The sequence below is a fragment of the Anabas testudineus genome, chromosome 11 (genome assembly GCF_900324465.2).
Source record: "Anabas testudineus chromosome 11, fAnaTes1.2, whole genome shotgun sequence".
NCBI lineage: Eukaryota > Metazoa > Chordata > Actinopteri > Anabantiformes > Anabantidae > Anabas > Anabas testudineus.
Genome location: NC_046620.1, coordinates 140,001 through 163,447, shown reverse-complemented (window position 1 = coordinate 163,447; position 23,447 = coordinate 140,001). Strand labels below are relative to the sequence as shown.

Genomic DNA, 23,447 nt, shown 5'->3' with positions numbered 1-23,447 from the left:
TATTATGTTTTTTTGTTGTTGGCCCGTGAGAAAAGCTTTTTATTAAAAAAGAACCAGAAAGACTACAGATAGGGACATAATAATTTATTTGATTCATTTAAATAAGAAACGAATAGCACTGATGTATATTTCATTTCAAATTCAAATTCTCAATTGTTTATAAATTATAATATTATATGACAAATGTTATAATACTTTGCTTGCTCCAGATTCAATGTTTAAGCAGAACTAAAGTTTGTTTCCATATGAAAAGGTTCAACATTACATATCTGGAAAGATGGAAAACATGCACAATTGCAGTAACTTTTTCAATAAAGACTGTGTTTGGCCTGCAGCTTTGTCCCAGTTTTTAATTTTGGCAAATTTGAGTTTGACACCCCTGTTGTAGATGGTTCCACCGTAGTTCTACATTATTCTGTTCTGGGTTTAGCTTTTCTTCTTTGGCTTTCCTCTGTGTATTTAATTGGTTGTGTCTGGTAGACCTTTGTTTTTCAGGTTTGTGTAGATGTTCTATTAGGCATGGCTGTTGCTCTGTGGTGTTCTACTACTCCTGAGGGTTCTGTCACTCATACTGGGTTCTTATTTCTTTTGTGGTGCTTTTTTATTGACTGTTTCTATTCGTGTTGTATTCTGCGTGTTCATCTGCAGGTATTAAACTGTTTTGTAGAATTCACTTGCTGTCTTGGGTTCTTCTGTGGTTCTCCAGGGTTCCTCTATGTACATTTAGTAATTTGTCAGACACTTTTATCCAAAGCGAATTACAAGTGAGGAACAAGGCAAAAGTCAAGGAGGAAAACATTAAAGTAATGTAAGAAGAACTGTTTCCGTTTCACGACGTGGGTTCTGGGTTCTGAGTTCTGTGATACTACTGTCCTGATTTAAAACCTTGTTTACAGGTGAAGCTCTGGTATGATAAAGTTGGTCATCAGCTGATCGTCACGGTTCTTGGAGCCAAAGAACTTCCCGTTCGAGAGGATGGCCGACCCAGGAATCCTTACGTTAAGATTTACTTTCTGCCAGACAGAAGGTAAACAAAAGAACCAATCAGAACACAGAGTTTAATGGACCAGGTGATGATTGGAATGTGTTACTTTAAGTGTATGTGACCTCTCTAATGATATTATTCTCAGTGGCCTAGTGTTCTCAGCAGTGGGTGCTACTCTGTGATTGGCTACTGACTGTCCGCTCCTCCCCTTGCAGTGATAAGAGTAAGCGGAGAACAAAGACAGTGAAGAAGTCGGTAGAACCTCGGTGGAACCAGACGTTCATGTACTCTCCAGTCCACCGGCGGGAGTTCAGAGAGCGGATTTTGGAGCTGACAGTCTGGGATCAGGCCCGTGTCCGAGAGGAGGAGAGCCAGTTTCTGGGAGAGGTCAGACCACCTAAAGTCATAGTCCGGTGAAAATCTTCGAAGTGTTAGTATGTTCATTGGTTCTCTCCGTTGGTTCTCGCTGTAAGTTCTCTTTGTGTCCAGGTCCTGATAGAGCTGGAGTCAGCTCTGTTGGACGATCAGTCTCATTGGTACAAGCTGCAGCTTCATGACGGTTCCTCTATGCCGCTGCCCAACGCCTCCCCCTACCTGCAGAGGAGAGGACTGCAGCCGGAGCCCAGCCAGACCAACAGGAGGCTGCAGAGTGAGACAGTACACACTGATACTGCACAGTACACGGGAACAGTGCACACTGATACTGCACAGTACACGGGAACGGTGCACACCGATAATCAGTTTTTAATATTATTGATAGAAATCAATACCCTAATTAACCCTTTGTATAGGTTCTTGACACATGGCTGCATTTAAAGTGTTTAATTCAGTTTCTCTTGTTTTTAGTTTTTTTGTTGATGTTTTACTTTTCTCCCATGATGCTTTTCCAGACAAAGGTTCTCACTATAACTCAGGTAATAACACATAGGTGTGTGTTTGTTTGTGTGTATGAGTGTTTTGAATGCTGTTGTGTGAAACTCCTTCAATTAAAACTGAAAGTATTGACTTTGCTCACATCTTGAGTGTTTGATTTTAAATGCAGACAAAAGGACCTGACTGTACCTATATTAAATAGTTCCACAGTTCAGTAATTTGACAAAAAAAGATGGCGTAGCACTTGTCTTTAAAATTCTTGTGACCCATCAAGGTTAAAAGCTGTTCCTTCGATCTCTGTAGTTGTTGAGATTCACAGTTTGCATTTCATCGGCAGTTGCCATTTGTCAACAAATTCAAATTAATCATAAAGCAAACTTAAAACCAAAAGGTCGCTAATGCATCATGGGAAGGGTAATGTAAGCAGCCAAGACAGTCAATTGTCTGTCTTCAAATTTAAATTCAGATGATTTATTTAATCCAACGCACGAAAATCACAGGCCCTCCCCAGTGGATGGAGGTCTTACACCTGTAACCTACCTGTAATGCTGAGGTCTATCGAGTCCTCCAGGATTTATATACTCCCCTCCAAAGGTATTGGAACATTGAGGCCAGTTCCTTTATGTTTGCTGTGGACTGAGAACATTGTGGTCTGACATTGACAGATAAGCGAGACAAGAGACCAACATGTTAGCTTTTATTTCCAGGTATTTACGTCTGGATCCGATACACAACAAAAGACGACACCTTCAGTTTGAACCCACCCTTTTTTCATGTGGCCAAAAGTATTGGAACATGTAACTGACAGGTGTGTTTTGTTGCTCAGGTGTCCTATAACATTGATTGTTCAAACAATAAATGGCACTGAATGTCTGAGCTCGTTTAAGATTTGGGGTTTTGTCTTTTCAGACTGTATTTGTAGTTAAGAGGTGTAACCAATATGAAGGTATCACAGTCCACTGTTCACAGAAGACTTCATGAACAAAAGTACAGACGACACCAGAAGATGCAAACCACTCATTAGCAAGAAGAATAAAAAGTACAGAAATGAGCCTCAAAAACTCTGGGACAAGGTTTTATTGACTGATGAGACAAAGAAGAATCACAGTGATGGAAGAGCTAACGTTTGGAGAAAGACAGGATCTGCTCATGATCCCAAACTTACAAACTCACCTGTGAAGCACAGTGGAGGTCATGTCATGGCTTGGGCTGAATGGATTCTTTTGGGACTGGCAAACATGATGGCAGCAGTAGAATGAACTCCGAGGTCTACATAAACATTTTTTTTCTGCCAATTAAAATAAAGATGCAGCCAAACTGATCATCAGGGCCCTGTAGAGCATTTTACTTGCTAAAGAGGAGACTGAAGGGAGTAACCCCCCAAAACAAACAACTAAAAGAGGCTGCAGTATAAGTGTGAAAAAGCATCAAAAAGAAGAATACAAAAGACTAGTGATGTCAGTGAGTCACAAGCTTAAAGCAGTTTTTCAATAAATATTAAGTCTTAAATCTATTTTAATTCTATCTTTTCCAATACTTTTGGCCACATGAAAAATGGGTGGGTTAAAACAAGCGGTGCTATCTTCTAAGTTGTTTTTCGTAAAGCTGAACTGTTGGTTTCTCGTCTCATATTCATCTGTTGATGTCAAGCCCAACTGTTTTCAATTCACAGCAAAAATAAAGGAACTGGCCTCACTGTTCCAATACTTTCGGACAGAAGTGTCCTTGCTGTTCCAGGAGTCCCTGATGCAGCTACCAAGTTTCACACATTCTTGTGGGACCTGGGCACTCGGCACGTTCTGAGGTGGTCATAAAGACAGAGTGGAGGGGAAAAGTGAAGGTGTCGTTTGGTGTTGATGTGTAACCTGAGTTGTTTTTCCCTGATGAGTCTGTCAGATTAGTTGATCTTCCTGCAGAGGATTACAGAGGAGCTGCTTACAGGCTTACACACCCTCTCTGTGTTTGCAGGGTCTCAGAGGATCAGTGACAGTGAGTTTTCAGATTACGACTGTGAAGACGGCATCGGGGTGATATCAGGTGAACATGCAGCACCTTCAGCTCAGAACAGGTTCCTCAGTGTTCCTCATCCCAAAAACCCAGGCTTCTCCTGGATTAGAAAACTAAACTCAAGTGAATCCACTGATTGCTGTGATTCTGGAGAAAAATCAGTAAAGTCTGTTTCACTGTGTTTAAAAACTGATGTGACCAGGTCCTTAGAGCAAAGCACTCAGTCAGGGTTGAACTCCTGCTCTGTTTCTCTACGTTCAGACTACCGTCAGAGTGGGCGGGACTTCCACAGCTCCACCCTCTCAGTGCCAGAACATGTGATGTCGTCCAATCACTGTTCCCGATCGGACACAGTCAGGATGAGGTCACGGTCACCGAGCCAACCGCCTCCTCACAGGTGAGCAGCTGCATGTGGATCTTTTTAACTGTCACTCTGACAACACAATGTGAGATATGATGTGTGTTCATATTTGACATTAATTAATTTGAATTAGATGGATTACAAGAAGGACTGGAAAAACAGACAAGTTGAGGCAAAGTAAAAAGAAATGGGAAAAAAACGCTAAAATTAGAAGGAATCAACAGATGAAATGTGATGACATTAGAGAAAGTGACATGAGATGAGTGAGATTAGAGATTAGACCAGTCACACAGTGAGATTATGACTTGTGATCAGATACAGTTTATGAAGAGATTAGACGAGAGCTGACGACACAGGAAAATCTCATTAGATGACGTAGACGAGGTGTCGCTCCATTAGTCTTTAACCAGTGAGCAGACAGAAGAATCCTAACCCTAACCAGACCATCAGGTCCTAAAAAATATCTCACCTTAACTTTACGTCACTGTCCCTCTCCAACCTCTGCTGACCTCCCGTGACTTCTGGTCGCCAGCGGTCTCCTCCCGTATCCATTGTACCGGGAGGACGCCGTCCGGCTGCTGCGAGGCTCCAAGCTGAGCCGAGCGTACTCTGACACCACCCAGTACAGCAGTCTGGACAGGTAACTGACTATGCACTGCAGCACACCTGACCTGGGTCACCTGGACACCAGCCAATCAGCTCACAGTGCAGTGGTATTATGGTCAGCTGATTAGTAAAAATTAACCAATAATCAATAATTAATCAATAATCCTGTGAGTCAGGATGAGATACATGGTACATAGATGCTTCTGGTGGACCAGTCAAACCACACACACCAGACTGTGTGAACAGGTCTGAACCAGGAGCCAGGTCTGCACAGGATGTCGTGCAGTTCTGGTTGTAGTTCTGGGTTAGTGTTTATAAATACTATAATATAGTAAATAAAATATTTTATTCAATTCAATTCAATTCAATTCAATTTTATTTGTAGAGCACTTTTTACAATTGACATTGTCACAAAGCAGCTTTACACAACCAAAGAACAGTACATGAACAGTGAATGTGTATGAATCATGAAATGAGATTGATTCATGTTTGGTTTTAGTAGAATTATAGTACTGGGCTCAGTATCATATTTTTACTTGTTATGTAGTAGTAGTAGTAGTAGTAGTAGTAGTAGTAGTAGTAGAGCTAGTTCTGGGTGTAGATCTGATTAAAGTACAGGTTTTAGTAATGGCTTAAGTACTGTTCTGGTAAAAGTACTGTGTTGTAGGTACATTACACTTCTGTTTTTTCAATTGTTGTACTACAGCTACTGGTTAGAGTTGTAGTATTTGCTCGTATTTGTGTTATAACTCCTATTCATGTAGCTGGTGGTCAAGCACATCTAGTAACTTTGTAGCACAGTTTAGTACTAGTAATATTGGATGTAGTGTTGGAGTTGTACAGTTTGCGTTGTACAGTTTTAGTACTTCCTGTTTGACTGTCCTGATTCTGTGTATTTAGGAAATCACTAAGGAGAATGTCTGTTACCAACTCTCTTGATATCCACGACAGGTACAGTGGTAGCAGTAGTACTCACAGTACCATATGTTGCAGTATTTTTGCAGTATATTTGTAGGGTAAAAGTCTTCACATTCTCATTCCCACACGTACTTCTGTGTCTGTGTGAAGATACTTTAATGGTCTAAATCATGCTCCCTGGATAAACCACATGATGAATGGGAGCTGTGAGGACTACAGGTGAGGCACAGGAATTATGGGTAATGTAGGTTCGAGGATTTAGATTCATCGCATTCTGGAGTTCTTACCTCTTTCTGTTCTTCAGTCAAGACTTCATCCCAGACTTCCCCTACGAAGCTGATGCCTACGACGAGGAACTCCTGAGGTAAAGTGACTGACAGTAGAGGACAGTCGTAGTTCTTTGATCTACAAATCTTAAATTTATCTTCCTGGGAGTTTGAGCTTTGTAAGGGCATGTCTGGAGTCCAAACTTCTCAGACTGTCTGGCCTATGTTCAGTCTGTAACTCAGAAAACAGAGTTGAGCTGGACTGAGGGGCTCAAACACACCTGTACACTTAATCTGTGACAAAGTCATTTCAACTCTGTGCTCCACTTACAGGATTTCTTCAGAAAGTATAAGGTTTATAGTGTTCAACGGTGTAGTTTAACATTTAGCATGCTAACTTTAACCAATTAACAGTAAAAAATAGCATCCAGCTAAGACTGATTAGCAGTAAAAACACTGGACAGGTTGGTCGGACCAGTAACTGGCCTCTGGAGGTCTACAGCTCCGAGGAGGAGGATACAGAGAGAGCGAGACGGAGAGGAGGAAACACAACTACAGGAGAGAGAAGACACAAAGTTAATGACATGAAATGGTAGAATTTGAATGGATAGAGGAGAAAGGAGAGAGAAGTTTATCAATAGAGGTCCCCCAGCAGACTAACCTATAGCACCAGAACTAAGAGATGGTTCAGAGTCACCTGATCCATCTCTAACTATAAGCTTTATAAAAAAGGAAAGTTTGAAGTCTAGTCGTAAACGTGGAGAGGGTGTCTGTCTCCCGAACCTGAACTGGCAGCTGGTTCCACAGGAGAGGAGCTTGTGACTGCTAACTGAGAAAATGTAGTTTCACTGTGAGGTTTCAGTGCCTTTTTACCTGCCTTCCTTTCCCCAGGTTTGACCAGGTGGCCCACTGACAGCAGCCTGATCATCATGGTGATGTTGCTAACCCTTCCCGCAGGTGCAGTTGTTCACATGGTGATGGTTGTCATGGTGATGTGCAGGTACAGTCGGGGAGTGGACCAGCGGGATTACTACAGTCGCTCTCGCTCTGCCGACCAGAGAGCGATGTCAGACCGCCCCATCTACATGCGCTCTCACTCCACTGACCGAGTTGACTCCAACCACATGAGGTCCAGACGCTCCGCTCCTCCCTCACCTGCCCTGACCAGGTGACCAGCAGCCGCCCAATCAGAAATCAACCAAAAGAGACCACTGGCTGTCTGTCACACCCCCCGTTTCTTTTATCTCCACCTCTCTTTTCCCTGATTGAATCATGGTGTTAACCCACTAACAACCAGTCATTATCTGTCTTTCTCAATTCCATGATTTTTATTCTGTTGGAATTAACCTTTATTTTCCTTTTTCCATGTGGTTTCAACTGTTTTTGTTACATTTCCTGATTGTAACTCAGTAACATCATGTTAGTTTGTTGGTTGTTACCTGGTTGTGTTGCATGAGTTAATTTATTTTTCCTTTCTGAAACTTGATTCTCAGATTTCTCAAAATTAAACTTCTGTTCTACTGAATTCAGACTGAATCGACCATCCGGACCTAGACTTGAGTAAAGGTTCTCCTTCCATTCTTTGAGCAACTCTTTCACTCTAGATAAACATACATATTTTTATCATATATACAAAGTATAATACACACAAAGGTATGTGAACCCTTTGGGATTACGTGGAGTTTTGCATGAATTGGTATAACATGTTCTCTGATCTTCATCTAAGTCACAACAATAGAAAAACACAGTCTGCTTAAAATAATAGTACACAAACATGATATGTTTTCATGTTTTTATTGAACATAACATGTAAACACAGTGCAGGGTGGAATAAGTATGTACCCCTAGCCTAATGACTTCTCCAAGAGCTAATTGGAGCCAGGAGTGAGCCAACCTTGAGTCCAATCAGTGTGATGATATTGGATGTGTTGCTTTTAAAAAAAGAGATTGCAGCATGTTTGAAGTTTGCAAAAGAGCACCCAGATGTTCCACAGCACTACTGGCAAAATATTCTGTGGACAGAAGAAAACTAAATTGAGTTGTTTGGAAACACTGTGTTGAGAAAAAAAAGGCACAGCACACCAACATCAAAACCTCATCCCCACTGTAAAACATGGCAGAGGGAGCATCATGGTTTGGGGCTGCTTTGCTGCCTCAGGGCCTGGACGGATTGTTGTCATTGATGACCAATTCATGCAAAACTCCATGTAATCCCAAAGGGTTCACATACTTTTTCTTGCAACTATTTATTAAAGCTTCCTTTTAAGACTCACATTGTTCACTTTTCGTTTTGCTTTACATAATCTTCCAAGCAACATCTGGGGACATCTGTATTCAAAGTGAACTCTGAAAAGCTACTTAAAGATTGAGGAGCTTTTGTAAGTCTAGGAAGGTCTGGAGGTTTGGATTCAGCAAACGGAGCACAATAGTTGGGTTTGGTTTAACTATGGTCACACAGTTACTGCTGGTGTCCTGTTAAATAATGTTTACCCCAAGAACACATCTGATTTAGTTTGTAGTACCTACAGGTTCTTTATCAGCTGACTGGACTAGATGTCGAGGGCTACACCAGCTGTTTGTATATTTCCACCTGTTCAGTGACGGCGTTACTTCGTGCCAAACGTCAACTAATGTGACTTTTCACCTCTGACTCTGGATCAGTTGAGACCAGCCCAGTCCAGTACATTGATTGACTGGAGTGGTCAGTGGTGTCTTCACTTGTCTCTTAGGACAACAAAGTAGATCAGTTGTTGTTTGTTAGCTTACCATGACCTAGCTCATGAACCTTTTTAAATTCCTGATGGGTAGCTTGAGTCCTGTTATTTATTTATTTTTATTAAACAGGGCAAACCCTCGAGGTGGATCAGCTCAAACAAGTCCCACAGGAACACCGGTCTTCAGCCGCAGAGGACGCCAGCTGCCCATCGTCCCACCAAAAGGACACCCAGACAGAAGTATGTCTGTTTCCTTCCAGGTGATGCCTCACCAATCAGCTGCTGCCAATCAGCTTGGTCCTCTTTATTCTGATGAAACACTTTATAATAAATAAAATATAATAATAATAATATATAAATAATATAATAAAACCTACAGTCTGGGGCAACAGTGATATTAAAGTAATAACAAAAATCTGTTAAATTATAAAAACAAGTTTGGACAGCATTGTCTAAACTGTCTGAATTCCCACTGGTCTGACCACAGATGTCTGTTTTATCAAAATTAACTGAAGACAGTTTTGTTTACTATGACAGGCTGACTGGTGGGTATATATATCTAATCATAAACTTGAAATCCTGATTGGCACTGCAAAATTACTTTTTAGATTTTAAATTTAATGGTTTTCTAATTTTTGAGGCAGTGTGATTGCACAACAAACATTTTTAAAAAATGAAAACCCCAGGAATTTACTTCATATGGCTTAATTTATTTGAGGTTTTCTGATATTAACACAAGCTTAAATGAAACAATTAGGGTCAAAACTATACATACAGCAACTTAATGTCCCAGCATTCTCCTTCAGCAGATGTTTTGTGAGGGTTGAGTTCAGGACTTTGGGAAGGCTATTCCAAAAACCAGCTGTGATTTGTATTAAAACTAAAAGACAATTCAGAACTTTCAGCCCTACTGACATAATTGTGTATGTAGTGTATGCATGTTTAGTTTCAAATTTTAATTAAAAAATTAGTGAACAAAAAAAATCATTAAGTCAATAATTACCATGATATGTTCAGGATGAATGAATGTAAACTGTAGAAAACCAAATCTTTATGAACACTAGTGGGAGAACAGGAATAAAACAATTGGCTTTGCATTGGTCTAACAGTGAGTTGTCTTTCAGATGGAGGTGAACCCCCTGACACTGTGCAGACAGGTACAGCCTAGAATAAGACTAGATAGACTAGATAACCTTTTAGGGCTTGTAGAAGGGGAGCTGTAGTCCATCCTATAGGTTGAAGTTTCTGTTCCGTAGATGATGACGTCTCGGTCTGCCTCAAACGAATTAGTTGATACTCAACAGGCACAATTTCAGGTTTTCTGGTCCCCGTCAATTGAGTCATGTATTCACATACCGTCCTGGTTCATGTTCTGTTTCACTCGAGTCCACCTGCTTTTCCTAGGACATCACCATCTTAATGTGATGGTGGAGTGAAAGTGCCTCCTATGAACTCTGGGGAGCTTGGTGGGAAGTGGCAGGTTATTACCCAGTAGTTTCATTTAATGCTGGTACAAGTGAAAGTAGCCATGTGATTGGTTATCTGTTGAAATGGGTCATGTGATCATTCATCCTGTTGTCATTAGTTTGTTCATTTGTCTTTCTGATCATCTTTTTTCCATTTTCTCTAAAATCTTTGGCTGTCCATCAGCTTTGGTCACGCCCACCACAGGACCATCAACTGCAACTTTAGCCCCTCCCATGCCATTCAAACAAGCCCCTCCCACTGTCAATAATCAGCCCCCTCTTATACGAATTCAAGCTCCACCTCCCACTGTATCCCTCCAACCCCCTGCAACTGCCCCTGTACAAGTGCCTGTACCAGCTCCCGTTGCTCCCGTCCTTGCTCCTGCTCCCGTTGCTGCTCCCGTCCCTGCTCCTGCTCCCGTCCCTGTTCCTGCTCCCGTCCCTGCTCCTGCTCCCGTCCCTGCTCCCGTTGTGGCTCCCACTGCTGCTCCCCCTCCTGTCCCCGCTCCTGCTCCCGGCTCTGCCCACATCCCTCCACCCGGCCCTGGCCCTGCACCTGTTTTAATACCAGCCCATGTCCAAGCCACAACTCCAGCTCCTGTACCTGCCCTTACAGCTGCCCCAACCCAGCCCACAGTTTCTGTAGTCCAGTCACAGATGCCTCCTGAATCCATCCTGCCCTCTACACCTTCTCCAGCACCTGCACTCACACCTGCTCCTGGCACCTCACCAGCCCCTTCACCAGCCCCACCTCCACAGACTCCAGGTGTGTACATGTCAGTAACTGTAAATCAGGCCATTCACCATAGTGTCACCATTCATCATTCGTACATGTGTCAATCTTTGTTACATCACGCTGATGTCATCACACCTGGCCGTTTCAGAACCTGACAGACGCTCAGCAACACCTGGAGGGACCAGAAAAGGCAAGTCAGAGTCTCAGGTAGCTCTGAAGCTGCATTTAGGTGATACTCATCAGCTCTTAATCTCATGAACCTATCAGGTGTTGTCTCCAGGTGTGTGCTGATAATGAGTACTGGGACATGACTCTTGCTGGTTTAACTGGTTTGATAGTTTAAGGATCACCTGAACAGCTCCTAGTTTCTCTCTCTCTGATCTGATCTCTCTCTCTGCCGTGATGCAGAGGTCACATGGGAGGACCAGCAGAGGAAAACAGCCAATGGTATGGTACCATCATTTAGCCACACCCACCTTCAGACAGGTAGATCAAGAAGAATGTTGGATCGTGTGACGTGTTAATAGGTGATGAAAGCGTTAGTCAGTAGTGAGTCTGTAAAGGCTGAAAAACATAGTCAGTCTGGTTGTAGCTTCACCAGTTTATCTTCCTTCCTTCCTTCCTTCCTTCCTCCCTCCCTCTACTGGTGTGTTTGAGAATCATCTTTTGTTGTATTTGTATCCACCCATGCATCAACAACTGATCAACTCCAAGTGTTGGAGCTTCATGACTGGAAATGAGCCACAATGATGTGTAAGAACGTGATAGAAAAAAGGAAAAACTGGAAACATGTATGAAGTCACATGTGGGTGTCAGGGTGTTTTGAAGAGGTTTGCTATAGCTGGTGTTTCAAGGAAAGGTGGATGGTAAATAATCAAAAGACATTTTTATGTGACCTAAAATGTTCTGACTCAGTTCCTGTTTTATACGTTAACTGACTTTATTCCTGAACAGCTGAAATGAACCTGAACAACAAATGAACATGTAATGGGAAGTGCTCACTGTAACACATTCACATGCAGTCAGCTTTTATCTGTTTACCCCAGTTTACTGTCAAACTAACGAAAACATACGAAGATCTGACATTTCTGCTGATGTTTCATAAAGTAGCTACTCTCACCTTGGTTGCCAATGAGCATAGACTGGAGTCATTTGTGATCAAACTTAAATCAGTGGTTTGATATTCAGCCCTGATATTCAAGCACATGGATTTACCATTTATCACCACCACCCATCGCTGTGAAGGGGAGGTGGAGCTCTGATCATTGGCTTTCCCTCTCTCCTGACTGAAGCTGATTTTCACAGTAAACCTTTAGATTCCGTGTAAATGTGCAGGACAGAGTGAAACTCGGCTCTGCTGGAGAATCAAAGTGTTTCTGACGACGTGTGCAGTCACTGAGGACTCACGTTTTCACATCGGCTAATTTCAGTCTGAACATTTAGCTCGCAGTAAGATTGAGGAGTCAGAATCTCTGATGTTTCCCAGTGAACCTGGAAACAATCAGGATTCAGACATAGGAAGTTGTGACGTTTAAACAGTTCATCAGGGTCAGTGACCACGGTAACTCGTTCAGGTGACTCTCGGGTGATTTGATCGAATCAGAAGCTAGAAATAACATCATACACACAAGACTGTCTCACACACTAACTATGCTTCTCTGTCTCTGCAGGTGTGATGAAGGATCCGTCAAAGGTGAACACACTGAAATATGACATCACAAAAATATAAGACAATACAAACACCTGTTTCCCTGTTCACCTGTCCTCTGTCTGTGACTCCAGATGAGGGACACCCTGTCTTTCAAATCATCAGACAGCGATGTCAGCGATGTGTCGGCCATGTCCAACGCATCTGACCCCCAATTGGTCCGCAGGATCAGGTGAGGCCAGGAGCCAATCCGTTTTTACAGAGTCAGAAAAGTAAAATGTCACCTTATGCACACAGTGAGCAGCTTTTAGTGAGTGTGTGCACGGGTTACAGTTTGGAGGATTGAACCACGTACCTGTGGGATAGCAACAGTTCAGTTTAAATAATTAGTTTTAAGGAATATAGGATACTTTGACTTTGCCAGGGGTATTGAAAACACAAATGTATAGTAGGACCAACAAAAGCACACAGGCTCTTAGAAATCAGTTCAAATACAAATTCATTAGGACAGACTGACACTCATCCAGTTTCAGCCACTTTTACAACTGAGTCACCAAGACTCTTGTCTGGCCGCGTCCTCATGTGTCTTCCATCTCCACTCATCTCGTTAGAACAGTCCAGCTCTACAGGTTCCACTGAACCTCCTGGTGTACACTTACATTAGCGCTTTGCTACGGGTAAAAGATCGGCTGGTCAACTATGTCACGCGGGGGGGACAAAACCTCTCTTTACTGCAAATGACATGACATACTAACAAATAGCTCAAATCTACATACACACAGTTTTAGTTAAAATAGACAAGAACAAACTTGCAAGAAAAGTGTTTGACCTGTGACATAAGGATGTATGTCTATGTATTTTCCCAGTTTGGTAGTTTGATGTTGGACCCACTGATGCGTACAGTAATTTTAAATAAATGTGTGATCACATTACAAGTTACAACCACTTCCATTCAGTCAGGGACCGTCATGCCCCCTCCTCTCACAGCAAAGCACTAATATCATCTAGACTTCTTTCATCTTAGTTACATTTACATTTAGTCATTTGACGTTTTTTTTCCAAAGCGACTTACAAGTAAGATAAAAGGCAAAGGCAGGCTAAGTGTAAGGAGGTCTTACCTGAGGACCCCTACTGGAGGTAGGAAACAGCCAGGATTCGAACCCAGTCTCATGCATGGATCTTACTACTACACTATCCCGCCATAAAGTTCAAAACAACAGCTGACTGTCGGCTTGGTGTGCCCTCAGATAACTCAGACTGAAGAAGCTACTGTAAGAAGCAAAATGTTTCGAAATAGGACAAAAAAGACACAAGTCCAGTTCAAATCGCACCGGGACGACCGAAAACCTTCATGGACTCATGAATGTCAGAAGCATGTTTTACAGTTTTGTGTGTTTTATTGACGTTAGCATGTTGTTAATTATTAACCATATTTATATGTTAATTTCCTGTTTAAATTAAGCCCATTTCCTCAGCATGCTAGTGATGTTAGCATGTGTTACCTTTTGTTACTTTCTCTGCACGCTGTTGTTCTTTCTCCTCAATTGCTGAGACAGTCGAGCTGAGGCCCTGGAAGGCCAATCAGAGGAGTTGGGGGCAGGGTCAGAGGTAACACGGGAAGTAGCGGCAGAGGGCGGGGCCATGTCACAGAGGGGTGACTCAGTGGAGGAAGGAATGGAAGAGGAGGAGCCTGAGCCTCCAAAGTAAGAGACCACGTAATGAGAAGCTCAGTTGTCATAGCAACAGTAGTCATGTCGCCACTTCGCCTATATTCTACTGAGCTCCTCCACCCCTCCACCCAATGCCCTGCTTCCACCCCCTGGCAACTGACAGGTGTGGCTATTCTTCTCTCCACCTGCAGGCCGTCAGCAGCATCCGGAACTCCTCTTACCAAGTCGTCGAGTGTCGGAGGTGAAATCTGTTCGTTGGGCAGAAATGACGACGACGATGACGACAAGAAGCGACGTTCAAGTTTTGGAGCAAAAATGATGGGAATGGTCGGACTAGGAAAGAAGAGTCAGAGTGCCTCCCAGCTCAACCCTGAGGGTCAGTTCCCAGATGCTTGATAAAGGCCATTTACTCTGTACACAGACATTTCCTTTCTACCCGAACATTGTGATGTTCACCTCTATGCTGATGAACTTCTAATTAATTGTCACTGTAGAAATTGTCCAGGCCACTCATCTGTCTGCACACGTTCTGTAATAAATGGAATGGAATATACAGTTCCAAGAAAAAGTATGTGAACCCTTTGGGATTACGTGGAGTTTTGCATGAATTGGTCATAAAATGTGCTCTGATCTTCATCTAACTCACAACAATACAAAAACACAGTCTGCTGAAAATAATAGTACACAAACATTATATGTTTTCATGTTTTTATTGAACTTAACATGTAAACACAGTGCAGGGTGGAAAAAGTATGTGAACCCCTAGCCTAATGACTTCTCCGAGAGCTAATTGGAGCCAGGAGTGAGCCAACCTTGAGTCCAATCAGTGTGATGATATTGGATGTGTTGCTGAAAGCTGTCCTGCCCTTTAAAAACACACACCAGTTTGGGGTTTACAGTTGCAGCACTGTTGCTACTCTCCCTAGGCGTGGTCGTCCTGTAAAGATGACTGCAAGAGCACAGCACAGAATGCTGAATGAGGTAAAGAAGCATCCTAGTGTGTCAGCTAAAGACTTACAGAAATCTCTGGCACATGCTAATATTTTTGTTGACACATCTACAATAAGGAAAACATCAAACAAGAATGGAGTACATGGGAGGACACCACGGAGGAAGCCATTGCTGTCCAAAAAAAATATCGCAGCCTGTTTGAAGTTTGCAAATGAGCACCTGGATGTTCCACAGCACTACTGGCAAAATATTCTGTGGACAGATGAAACCTAAATTGAGTTGTTTGGAAAAAACACAACACTATGTTTGGAGAAAAAAGGCACAGCACACCAACATCAAAACCTCATCCCCACTGTAAAACATGGCAGAGGGAGCATCATGGTTTGGGGCTGCTTTGCTGCCTCAGGGCCTGGACGGATTGTTGTCATTGATGGAAAAATGAATTCCAGAGTTTATCAAGACATTTTGCAGGAAAACATAAGACCATCTGTCCCCAACTGAAGCTCCACAGAGGATGGGTGATGGAACAGGACAATGACCCAAAGCATACAAGTAATTCAACAAAAGAATGACTTTAACAGAACAAAATACACCTTCTGGAGTGGCCAAGTCAGAGTCCTGACCTCAACCCGATTGAAATGCTGTGGTATGACCTTTAGAGAGACATTTACACCAGACATCCCAAGAATATTGCTACACTGAAACAGTTTTGTGAAGAGGAGTGGTCCAAAATTACTCCAGATCGTTGTGCAGGTCTGCTCTGCAACTACAGGAAACGTTTGGTTGAGGTTATTGCTGCTAAAGAAGGGTCAACCAGTTATTGAGTCCAAAGGTTCACATACTTTTTCCACCCTGCACTGTGAATGTTTACATGTTATGTTCAATAAAAACATGAAAACATATGTTTGTGTACTATTATTTTCAGCAGACTGTGTTTTTGTATTGTGACTTAGAGCACATTTTATGACCAATTAATGCAAAACTCCACGTAATCCCACATACTTTTTCTTGCCACTGTAGCTGCCCATCGTTCTGCACTTAGAACCCAAAAATAACACAGTGAAAACAGGTTTTTAAGGAGTTCAGGTTAAACAGCGAATAAATAACGGACAGTGACAATCGGAGTAACACACGGTTATGGAAGGAGTTTAACCAGTAAAGAGATCCAGTGGACTCCACTGATTGTTTTGTAAATAGAATCACAGAAGGCAATGGGGTTCTGTTTCTGTTCACTTCTTCTCTCTCTCTGTTTTCTTCTGTCCATCCAGAGGAGGAGAAGAAGAAGAAGGTGGTGAGACTTCCTGTCCAGCGGAGCGTAGAAACTGGTTTGGCCATCGAGTTTAAATCTCGCTTCACCCGACAGCCAAGTCGAGACCCGGATGCAGAGGATCCAAAACCTGGAGCGTACGACTCACTTCCATTACTGCCGTCTCTCCTGTTTGGACAGTTTCTCTGTGTATTCATTGATTTATATTGATTTGTTTCTTCAGTCTGATATTTCCAGGAGTGAAGTTGGCTTCAGACAAACAGTTCACTGGTTTCCTGGAGGGATTAGGCCCTGCCCAGCTGGCTGGACGGCAGACGCTGGCTACGCCCCCAATGGGTAAGGACCTACCCCCCCCCCCCTTTTTTTTTTTTTTAAACTGAAGTGAGGTGCTCCTGGGCTCACGTCATCTGTCACTTTCTGAAATTTTGATTTCACTGTATTTGTTGAAACAGATTAATTAAAGCTGTGACTTTAAACCAAAGATTTAACAGTAAAACATTGATCTGTTTATTTATTATTAATAACACATGATGTTTTTTATGACATCATACAACATGACTGACCAGGTGACATCCAGATCGGGATGGTGTTCAGGAAGGAGCGTCTGGACGTGGAGGTGATACGAGCCCGTGGACTTGTGGGTAAACAAGGAAACAAAAACACCCCAGGTGAAAATTCAGTATGCTCTGCTACACGCTGCTCTGATGCACACACAGAACACCACCGCCAAGTAACAAAAACGAATACATTTACTTTTCTGCATCTTTTATATTAATTTTAAATCAAATTATTTTCTTCCCCTGATTTTTGACTTTTGACAGGTGTATGTCCTCATCAGCTCATCAGCTGATCCACTTCTTGTGTCACATTGTTGGGATCACTACTGTCTTCCTGTTTGTCAGTAAACTGATTTCCTTTTTCAGGCCAGTGATTACAAAAACGTGTTTGTACATTCATCCTCAGCTGCTCTAATTTAACTCTGAGTTAAAAAAAAACGGTACAGCTGGACAGCAAAGGGGGTAGAAATACACAAACTTAGTGTTTAAGTAAAAGTACAAAGCGCTACTACTGGAGTACTCGAGATTTTGCATGTACAAGAAAACAGTTTATTGTAAACAGTACTGAAATTGATGTTCAGATCAGTTTGTTTCTGGGGAATATTAGTAGAACAACTGATTTGAACCCTGTATGTAACAGCAGGTGATTAACACTTATTACACCAGCATGTATCAGCTGATCATACTCTGTAAACAGTATCTGGTAACTAAAGCTGTAAAATAAATGTTGTCTAGTCAAAGTACAATATTTTTCTCTGACTTGTAGTGGGGTAAAAATAAAAAATAAAATGGAAATACACTGCCACACTTTAATCACACTAATATTCTGTTCCCTTTAGCTCTGATTACTGCACACATTCACTGTGGCAGCGTTTCAATCAGCTTCTCCAGTGTCTCAACATTTAATCTTGCCAGAGTTGCAGTAATTTCTCAATAAGATCTTGTTGATGATGGAGAGTTGGACGCTAGATTCTCAATGGGGTTAAGATCTGGACTCTGTGGTGGAACAATCCATGTGTGAAAATGATGTGTCCTGCTCCCTGAAACACTCGCAATTTGAACCAGATGAATCCTGGTATTGTCATCTTATAATATGTCCGTGACATCAGGGAAGAAAACATCCATTGATGGAATAACCTGGTCATTCAGTATATTCAGGTAGACAGCTGACCTCATCCTTTGGACTCATAACATTGCTGAACCTAGACCTGACCAACTGCAGCAGCCCCAGATCATAGCACTACCCCCACAGACTTGTACAGTAGACACTAGACATGATGGGTGCATCACTTCACCTCCTCTCTTCTTACCCTGATGCTCCCATCACTCTGGGACAGGGTCAATCTGTACTCATCAGACCACATGAACTTCTTCCATTGGACAGTTCATAACCCAGTTTTATTAGTTTCATCAATCTCATTAGATGGTTTCTTTTATTCATTCCACTAATTTGACCCTTTTGAAACAGATTAACATATTAACCCAATAATCCATGGCATAATTATCCAGTGGGAGGTTCTTACCTATTTGCTAAGTTAAATCCAGGTGGGGACTTGTTTTTGGACAGTGTACTTCAGTAAAAGTACCTAAAAATGTACTTATTTGTGTACTTGAGTAAATGTGGCTACTTATCTAGAAACTAGCAACCACAGTCTATACTGCAGGTCATCATTTCCTGTCCGCCTGCACTAACACCATCAAAGTAAAACTATCTTTAAAAAAATCTGTCTTTGAGGAACAGGCCTCAGGATGTTTATGATGATGTCGTAAACGATGAGGACAAAGGACAACAATGTCGTTCTTAGTTGGGATCAGTCAAACAGGTCTCTGGTCCCTACATTATGTAAAAGACCTCATTTTGGTTTTGGTGATGAAAGAAGATTGTCAGCACATTTTTGGTGGGTAGATTCTAAAATGTCTATTAGTTACTAATCTGTGTCGATCACTTCATTAAATTAGCAGCTTACTGTGGATGTAACAGCAGGTGGAATCCTGCATGATCTGGAGAAGCTAAAAAAACCCTCAGAAGTCAGTGCAGTGAGACCTCAGAGCTGCTCACACTGAGAAACTGATCCAGGATCCAGCTCGACCTTTCATGCTTTAAATACTTTAATGTGCTATTTGTGTGTTTGCTTAGCTCCCTACGTGAAGGTGTATCTGATGGACAACGGCAAATGTGTGTTGAAGAGAAGAACTCGTCTGGCGAGAAAAACACTCGACCCTCTTTATCAACAACAGCTGCAGTTTGAAGAGAACCCCGAGGGAAAAGTGCTACAGGTACCAACAACACGATCTATGTACGGGTCCTCTTGACTCACACTGACACGTCTTCATGTCAGTGTGTAGAGCTCTAACTTAGCTGTCTACCTGTCTGTAGATCATCGTGTGGGGTGACTATGGTCGGATGGACCACAAATCCTTCATGGGGTCTGCTCAGATCCTATTGGATGATCTGGACCTGTCCAACATGGTCATTGGCTGGTTTAAACTCTTTCCTGCCACCTCCCTGGTGGATCCTGCTCTAGCTCCACTGACCAATAAGGAGACAGAGGGCAGCAAGTCATAGTGTCAGTTGGCGGTATCGTCATAGTAACAGACCTGGAGTGGGGAGGTGTGATGGGCCTGAAGGAAGAGTCCCATGATCCCCCTGTTCTGCTGCATGTTGCATGATGACATCACATCTTTGACATAATAGTGTCACAGTGATGTCACTAGAAGTGGGAAGGAAGCCCCGCCCCCTGACAGTCACAGGAATCAACCCTCCCGATGAGGGTGGGACTTCAACAAGGGATGCTGAGAAAAGAGGACGGAGGCGGCCAAGCCAGCCAATCACAGCAGCGCCTCAGAAGTCATGTGACAAGCATGTCCAGAAACCATATGCTCACACGTGTCACCTGATATTTTCCATGAAGATGCAGGAACACGGTTTGGTTCCGTTTGTTTTTGCATGGAACAGTGAAAAGATTAAAACATAAAAATATCAAAAGCTTCAACTAAAAAAGTTAAAGAACAAAAATAAAATGATTCAACGCAGCTCAATGGTTCTTTGAAGATGTTATTGTATTATTATAACATGTTACTGAGACGTCTACAATGGTATCAATGACACAACTGTGGGTCTAGGGTTCTATAACTAATACAACTCCAGTCCTAAAAGACTAGGTAATTTTGACTCGACTGGTTGTCTAAGGTGCTGTACTGGTCTTGCTAACAAACTGGTTTCACAGCCTTAGTGAAGCAGCTACAGTTGTAGTCTTCCACTGATACGAACAAGTGGACCAGAAGTCTGGTGTTGTACTTATTCCACTGACACAGTTCTCCTCAAGCAAGGTGTACATGTTTCTGCTTGTCTTGGAGAATCACGTTCTGAACATCTTTAATCTGGAACGTCTTGTCCTAACTTAGCCCAATCGTCCACTTGGACTCATGCACAGATGCCTGGAGGGAACTTCCCCACATCTGGCTGGTGTGTCCTTCAGAGGGTCCAAAGCCCCAGGCTGAGAAACACTTGTCTTGGTAGTGGTTCAACAGAATAAGGAAAGCGTTTGGACACAGTGTGAAGAAACGTGAACCTTTAATCTTTAGTGTAGTTTAACAGGTTTTAACTTTACACACTCAAAGAAAAACTAACACCAAACATCTGGAATCATGCAGGTCAGAGAAACAGCTACACATCAGCAAATCAACACGATAAAGAGCAGATTAATACGAAGAGTAATAAATACAGTCACACTCACACAAGGTCGGCTGAGACCAGAGTACCAAAGCAGTAACAAAGACCGTAAATGTAGAAGGGTCACTCTGATGAAGAAGAGGGTGTGATCCTTACCCAGACCTCTGATGTCCTGAACCTTCACACTAGTGTGGTTCTGAACCTTACATCCTCTCTAACACTCCTCCTCAGTTTGGAACTTATGTGTCGTCACTGCTCTTGACCGTCGACTGTTTCTGCTGCTCGTTTCAGATCTTTGTATGTTTGATTGTTGTATCAGATCTAGAACCACTGCTCTAACAGGATCTCTGCATCTATGACAGTGGTGTAGAACCTCGTCTCCCCAGCTGAAACATCAAATTCCAGAAGGGAACCGGACAGCAACAAAAAACATGTGACAGGAGTGACGAGGGTCACGTGACTGATCCAGGTAGCCCAGCCACCTACTTGTGGTGTAATATCACGCCACAAAATTTTGGATCCATGGAACAAAGCCAAGTCCATGTGGCAAAGTAATAAATAAACCAAAACATTTATGAATGAATCTTAGATTTTTAGAATTTCAGAGCCACTTTGTCTTAAGCCCTTTTTTTAATGTCTTTCTGTCATTCAGTTTTACATTAATGTTTCTCACTGCTTCATTCAGACAGAGCTGGAGATGTGTCATAAATATAGGATTATTTGAGTTTCCGACCAGCGTGACGGGTTCTTAACATCAATCCTGAGTTTAAGTAAAAACGGTAATAACGGAGTGAATAGTAACAGTAATAGTGAATAAATCAACTGTCTGCAGTCTGGAGTTTTTAACGTACGCTCAAGTGCAGCATTAAATTCTTTTTACTGTATGTCATCCAGCATCATCTGGCTGTCATTCATGTTTCAGACTGATGATGTTCTATTCTTCTTCCTGTTGACTGGAGCTGATCAACCTCTGATCTGATCAGTGTGTCTCCTCTAGTGACCAAGAATTTTCTTTTCTTTCATTACTAAACCACACTTTTACTAGAAGTGATCAAGACTTCAACAGGATGAACTTTTGTTTTAGAAAATAACCCTGGTGCCTACATGCAGACCAGACCTGTGCTGTGTTGAAAGTGACACCTAAATGTTACCAGGTCTGACATCGTAACGCTGGCGTTACGGCTCTCGCCGAGAAGTGAGCATGCAGCTCATTCAGACATGAAACAGTCAGATTAATGGAAAGGAGGGCATCTTCACTTCAGTGGACTCTGTCTCTCTGAACACTGCAGAGAAGGTGACCAAAAACTCCACAACAGAACAAAGTTACCCATTAGCACTTCTTTGGCTACCTCCAACAGTCACACGACCCTTGTCATTCATAGACTCAAAATCCAGCAGTGGGCAATGAGGGGAGGGGGATTGGGGGCACTGAAAATGTTGCACCTAACAAGGAGTGCAACATATTCCCAGTACAGAGTTTAATGTTCTCTTTGACAAGAAACCATCAGTTTTATCTGGCAGGACGTCTTTTCCAGTCGTACCAACGAGCAGGAAGTCAGTGTTCAGAAAGTCGTACCAACAAGTGGGAAATCCACCTGCACAGTGGGGGGTAGGACGGACCATAGGAGAAAAGGGGAAAGTTTTTATCGTCGTACCAACATTAGAATCTGTGCATCAAAGGCTCAATCAGGCTCTTGGGTCAACTCATTTCTGAAATTGCAAACTTTTAGTCCAGCTAACATGCTAACACGTTAAGGTAATAGATTATGGCTAGGTGTAGTCTGGACTGTTAGTGTGTTGGGTTTCTGTCTGGTATCGTTGGGTCAAAGTAGTGTTAGCCAAGTATAGGCTAACTGAAGGTGTAGTGGTAAGATCGCCACACTCTATGTGGGAGACTGGGGTTCAAATCCCAGCTTTGGCTTTCCTCCAGTAGGGGAGGCCTGCCCAGCCCTGTATCTCTCTTGTAAATCCCTTTGGATAGAAGCATCTGATAAACAATTAAATGTAATGTAAATGTAGTATTAGAAATGTTAGCATGTTAGCCAGACAGGTTAGCCTGTTAGCAGAGCAGCAGCAGCTCGTCATCACTGCTCTCCGTCTTGCCTATGGCCTCCAGGCAGGCGTCAGGGACCTGAGCCGTGTGGACCATCCTGCAGTGTTCACAGGGACCATCCCGCCCTCCTTGACCACTGTTTCCAAGGTGATGGCGGGAAGTATGGGCTATAGCAGAGGAGGGGTGTGGCTCCAACAGAGGTTGTCGGACATCACTGATGGAGGAGGAGGACGACGAGTCAGAGTCGGACACAGGGATCAGAAGCTCCACATCTTCTTCTTCCTCTCTGCTCACTCGTTGCTCAGCGGCCTCTGCTCCGCCTCTTCCTGTCTCTAGCTGGCGGAGGGGACTATGATTGGTCCAGGTCTGGTTCTGCTGATTCTGGGTAGTTCTAGTCAGGTTTCTAGCAAGGCGGTGTAGGTTCTGAGCCAGGCGTTGCAGGGCAGAAATGGGTGGGACCTGGAGCACTGGGGTGTCACTATGACATTCGCAATCTGGATTGGGCGTTATCACTGTTACAGGGCTAGAAGGGGGCGGGGCCTCTCTTGCACGGTTGTGACCACGGTCTTGGCATGGCACCGAGGTCGTGGACGTCACAGATACCACAGCCTCCACAGCGGTGGAAGGTGGGGTTTTATGGGGAAGGGGAGCAACAGGTCCACCCACAGCACCCACGCCTCGTTCCCTCCCTCGCTC

The 23,447-nt window shown here is 42.9% G+C and overlaps 2 protein-coding genes across 20 annotated transcripts in view; one reads left to right on the top strand and one right to left on the bottom strand.

The window, feature by feature from the left end:
• Window positions 1–20,053, top strand: part of rims2b (regulating synaptic membrane exocytosis 2b) — a 31,969-nt gene extending 11,916 nt beyond the window's left edge. For 7 of the 19 annotated variants that reach the window (XM_026349688.2, XM_026349696.1, XM_026349693.1 and 4 more), the window contains 24 exons: window positions 897–1,027; window positions 1,201–1,372; window positions 1,475–1,634; window positions 1,876–1,899; window positions 3,827–3,895; window positions 4,127–4,262; window positions 4,759–4,866; window positions 5,733–5,783; window positions 5,901–5,969; window positions 6,055–6,114; window positions 7,017–7,184; window positions 8,861–8,970; window positions 9,855–9,887; window positions 10,381–10,962; window positions 11,081–11,122; window positions 12,603–12,625; window positions 12,715–12,812; window positions 14,137–14,283; window positions 14,442–14,626; window positions 16,470–16,605; window positions 16,692–16,804; window positions 17,035–17,136; window positions 19,163–19,302; window positions 19,403–20,053. In XM_026349688.2, coding sequence (XP_026205473.1) covers window positions 897–1,027; window positions 1,201–1,372; window positions 1,475–1,634; window positions 1,876–1,899; window positions 3,827–3,895; window positions 4,127–4,262; window positions 4,759–4,866; window positions 5,733–5,783; window positions 5,901–5,969; window positions 6,055–6,114; window positions 7,017–7,184; window positions 8,861–8,970; window positions 9,855–9,887; window positions 10,381–10,962; window positions 11,081–11,122; window positions 12,603–12,625; window positions 12,715–12,812; window positions 14,137–14,283; window positions 14,442–14,626; window positions 16,470–16,605; window positions 16,692–16,804; window positions 17,035–17,136; window positions 19,163–19,302; window positions 19,403–19,591 — 3,048 coding nt within the window. In that variant the 3' untranslated portion in view covers window positions 19,592–20,053. The remainder of the gene's footprint in view (window positions 1–896; window positions 1,028–1,200; window positions 1,373–1,474; window positions 1,635–1,875; window positions 1,900–3,826; window positions 3,896–4,126; window positions 4,263–4,758; window positions 4,867–5,732; window positions 5,784–5,900; window positions 5,970–6,054; window positions 6,115–7,016; window positions 7,185–8,860; window positions 8,971–9,854; window positions 9,888–10,380; window positions 10,963–11,080; window positions 11,123–12,602; window positions 12,626–12,714; window positions 12,813–14,136; window positions 14,284–14,441; window positions 14,627–16,469; window positions 16,606–16,691; window positions 16,805–17,034; window positions 17,137–19,162; window positions 19,303–19,402) is intronic. The other 12 variants (XM_026349698.1, XM_026349694.1, XM_026349686.1 and 9 more) reach the window with 10 other exon arrangements.
• A 529-nt stretch (window positions 20,054–20,582) lies between these two features.
• Window positions 20,583–23,447, bottom strand: part of lrp12 (low density lipoprotein receptor-related protein 12) — a 9,853-nt gene continuing 6,988 nt past the window's right edge. The window contains exon 11 of the mRNA XM_026349744.1: window positions 20,583–23,447. This exon is cut by the window's right edge and continues 246 nt beyond it. Coding sequence (XP_026205529.1) covers window positions 22,758–23,447 — 690 coding nt within the window. The 3' untranslated portion in view covers window positions 20,583–22,757.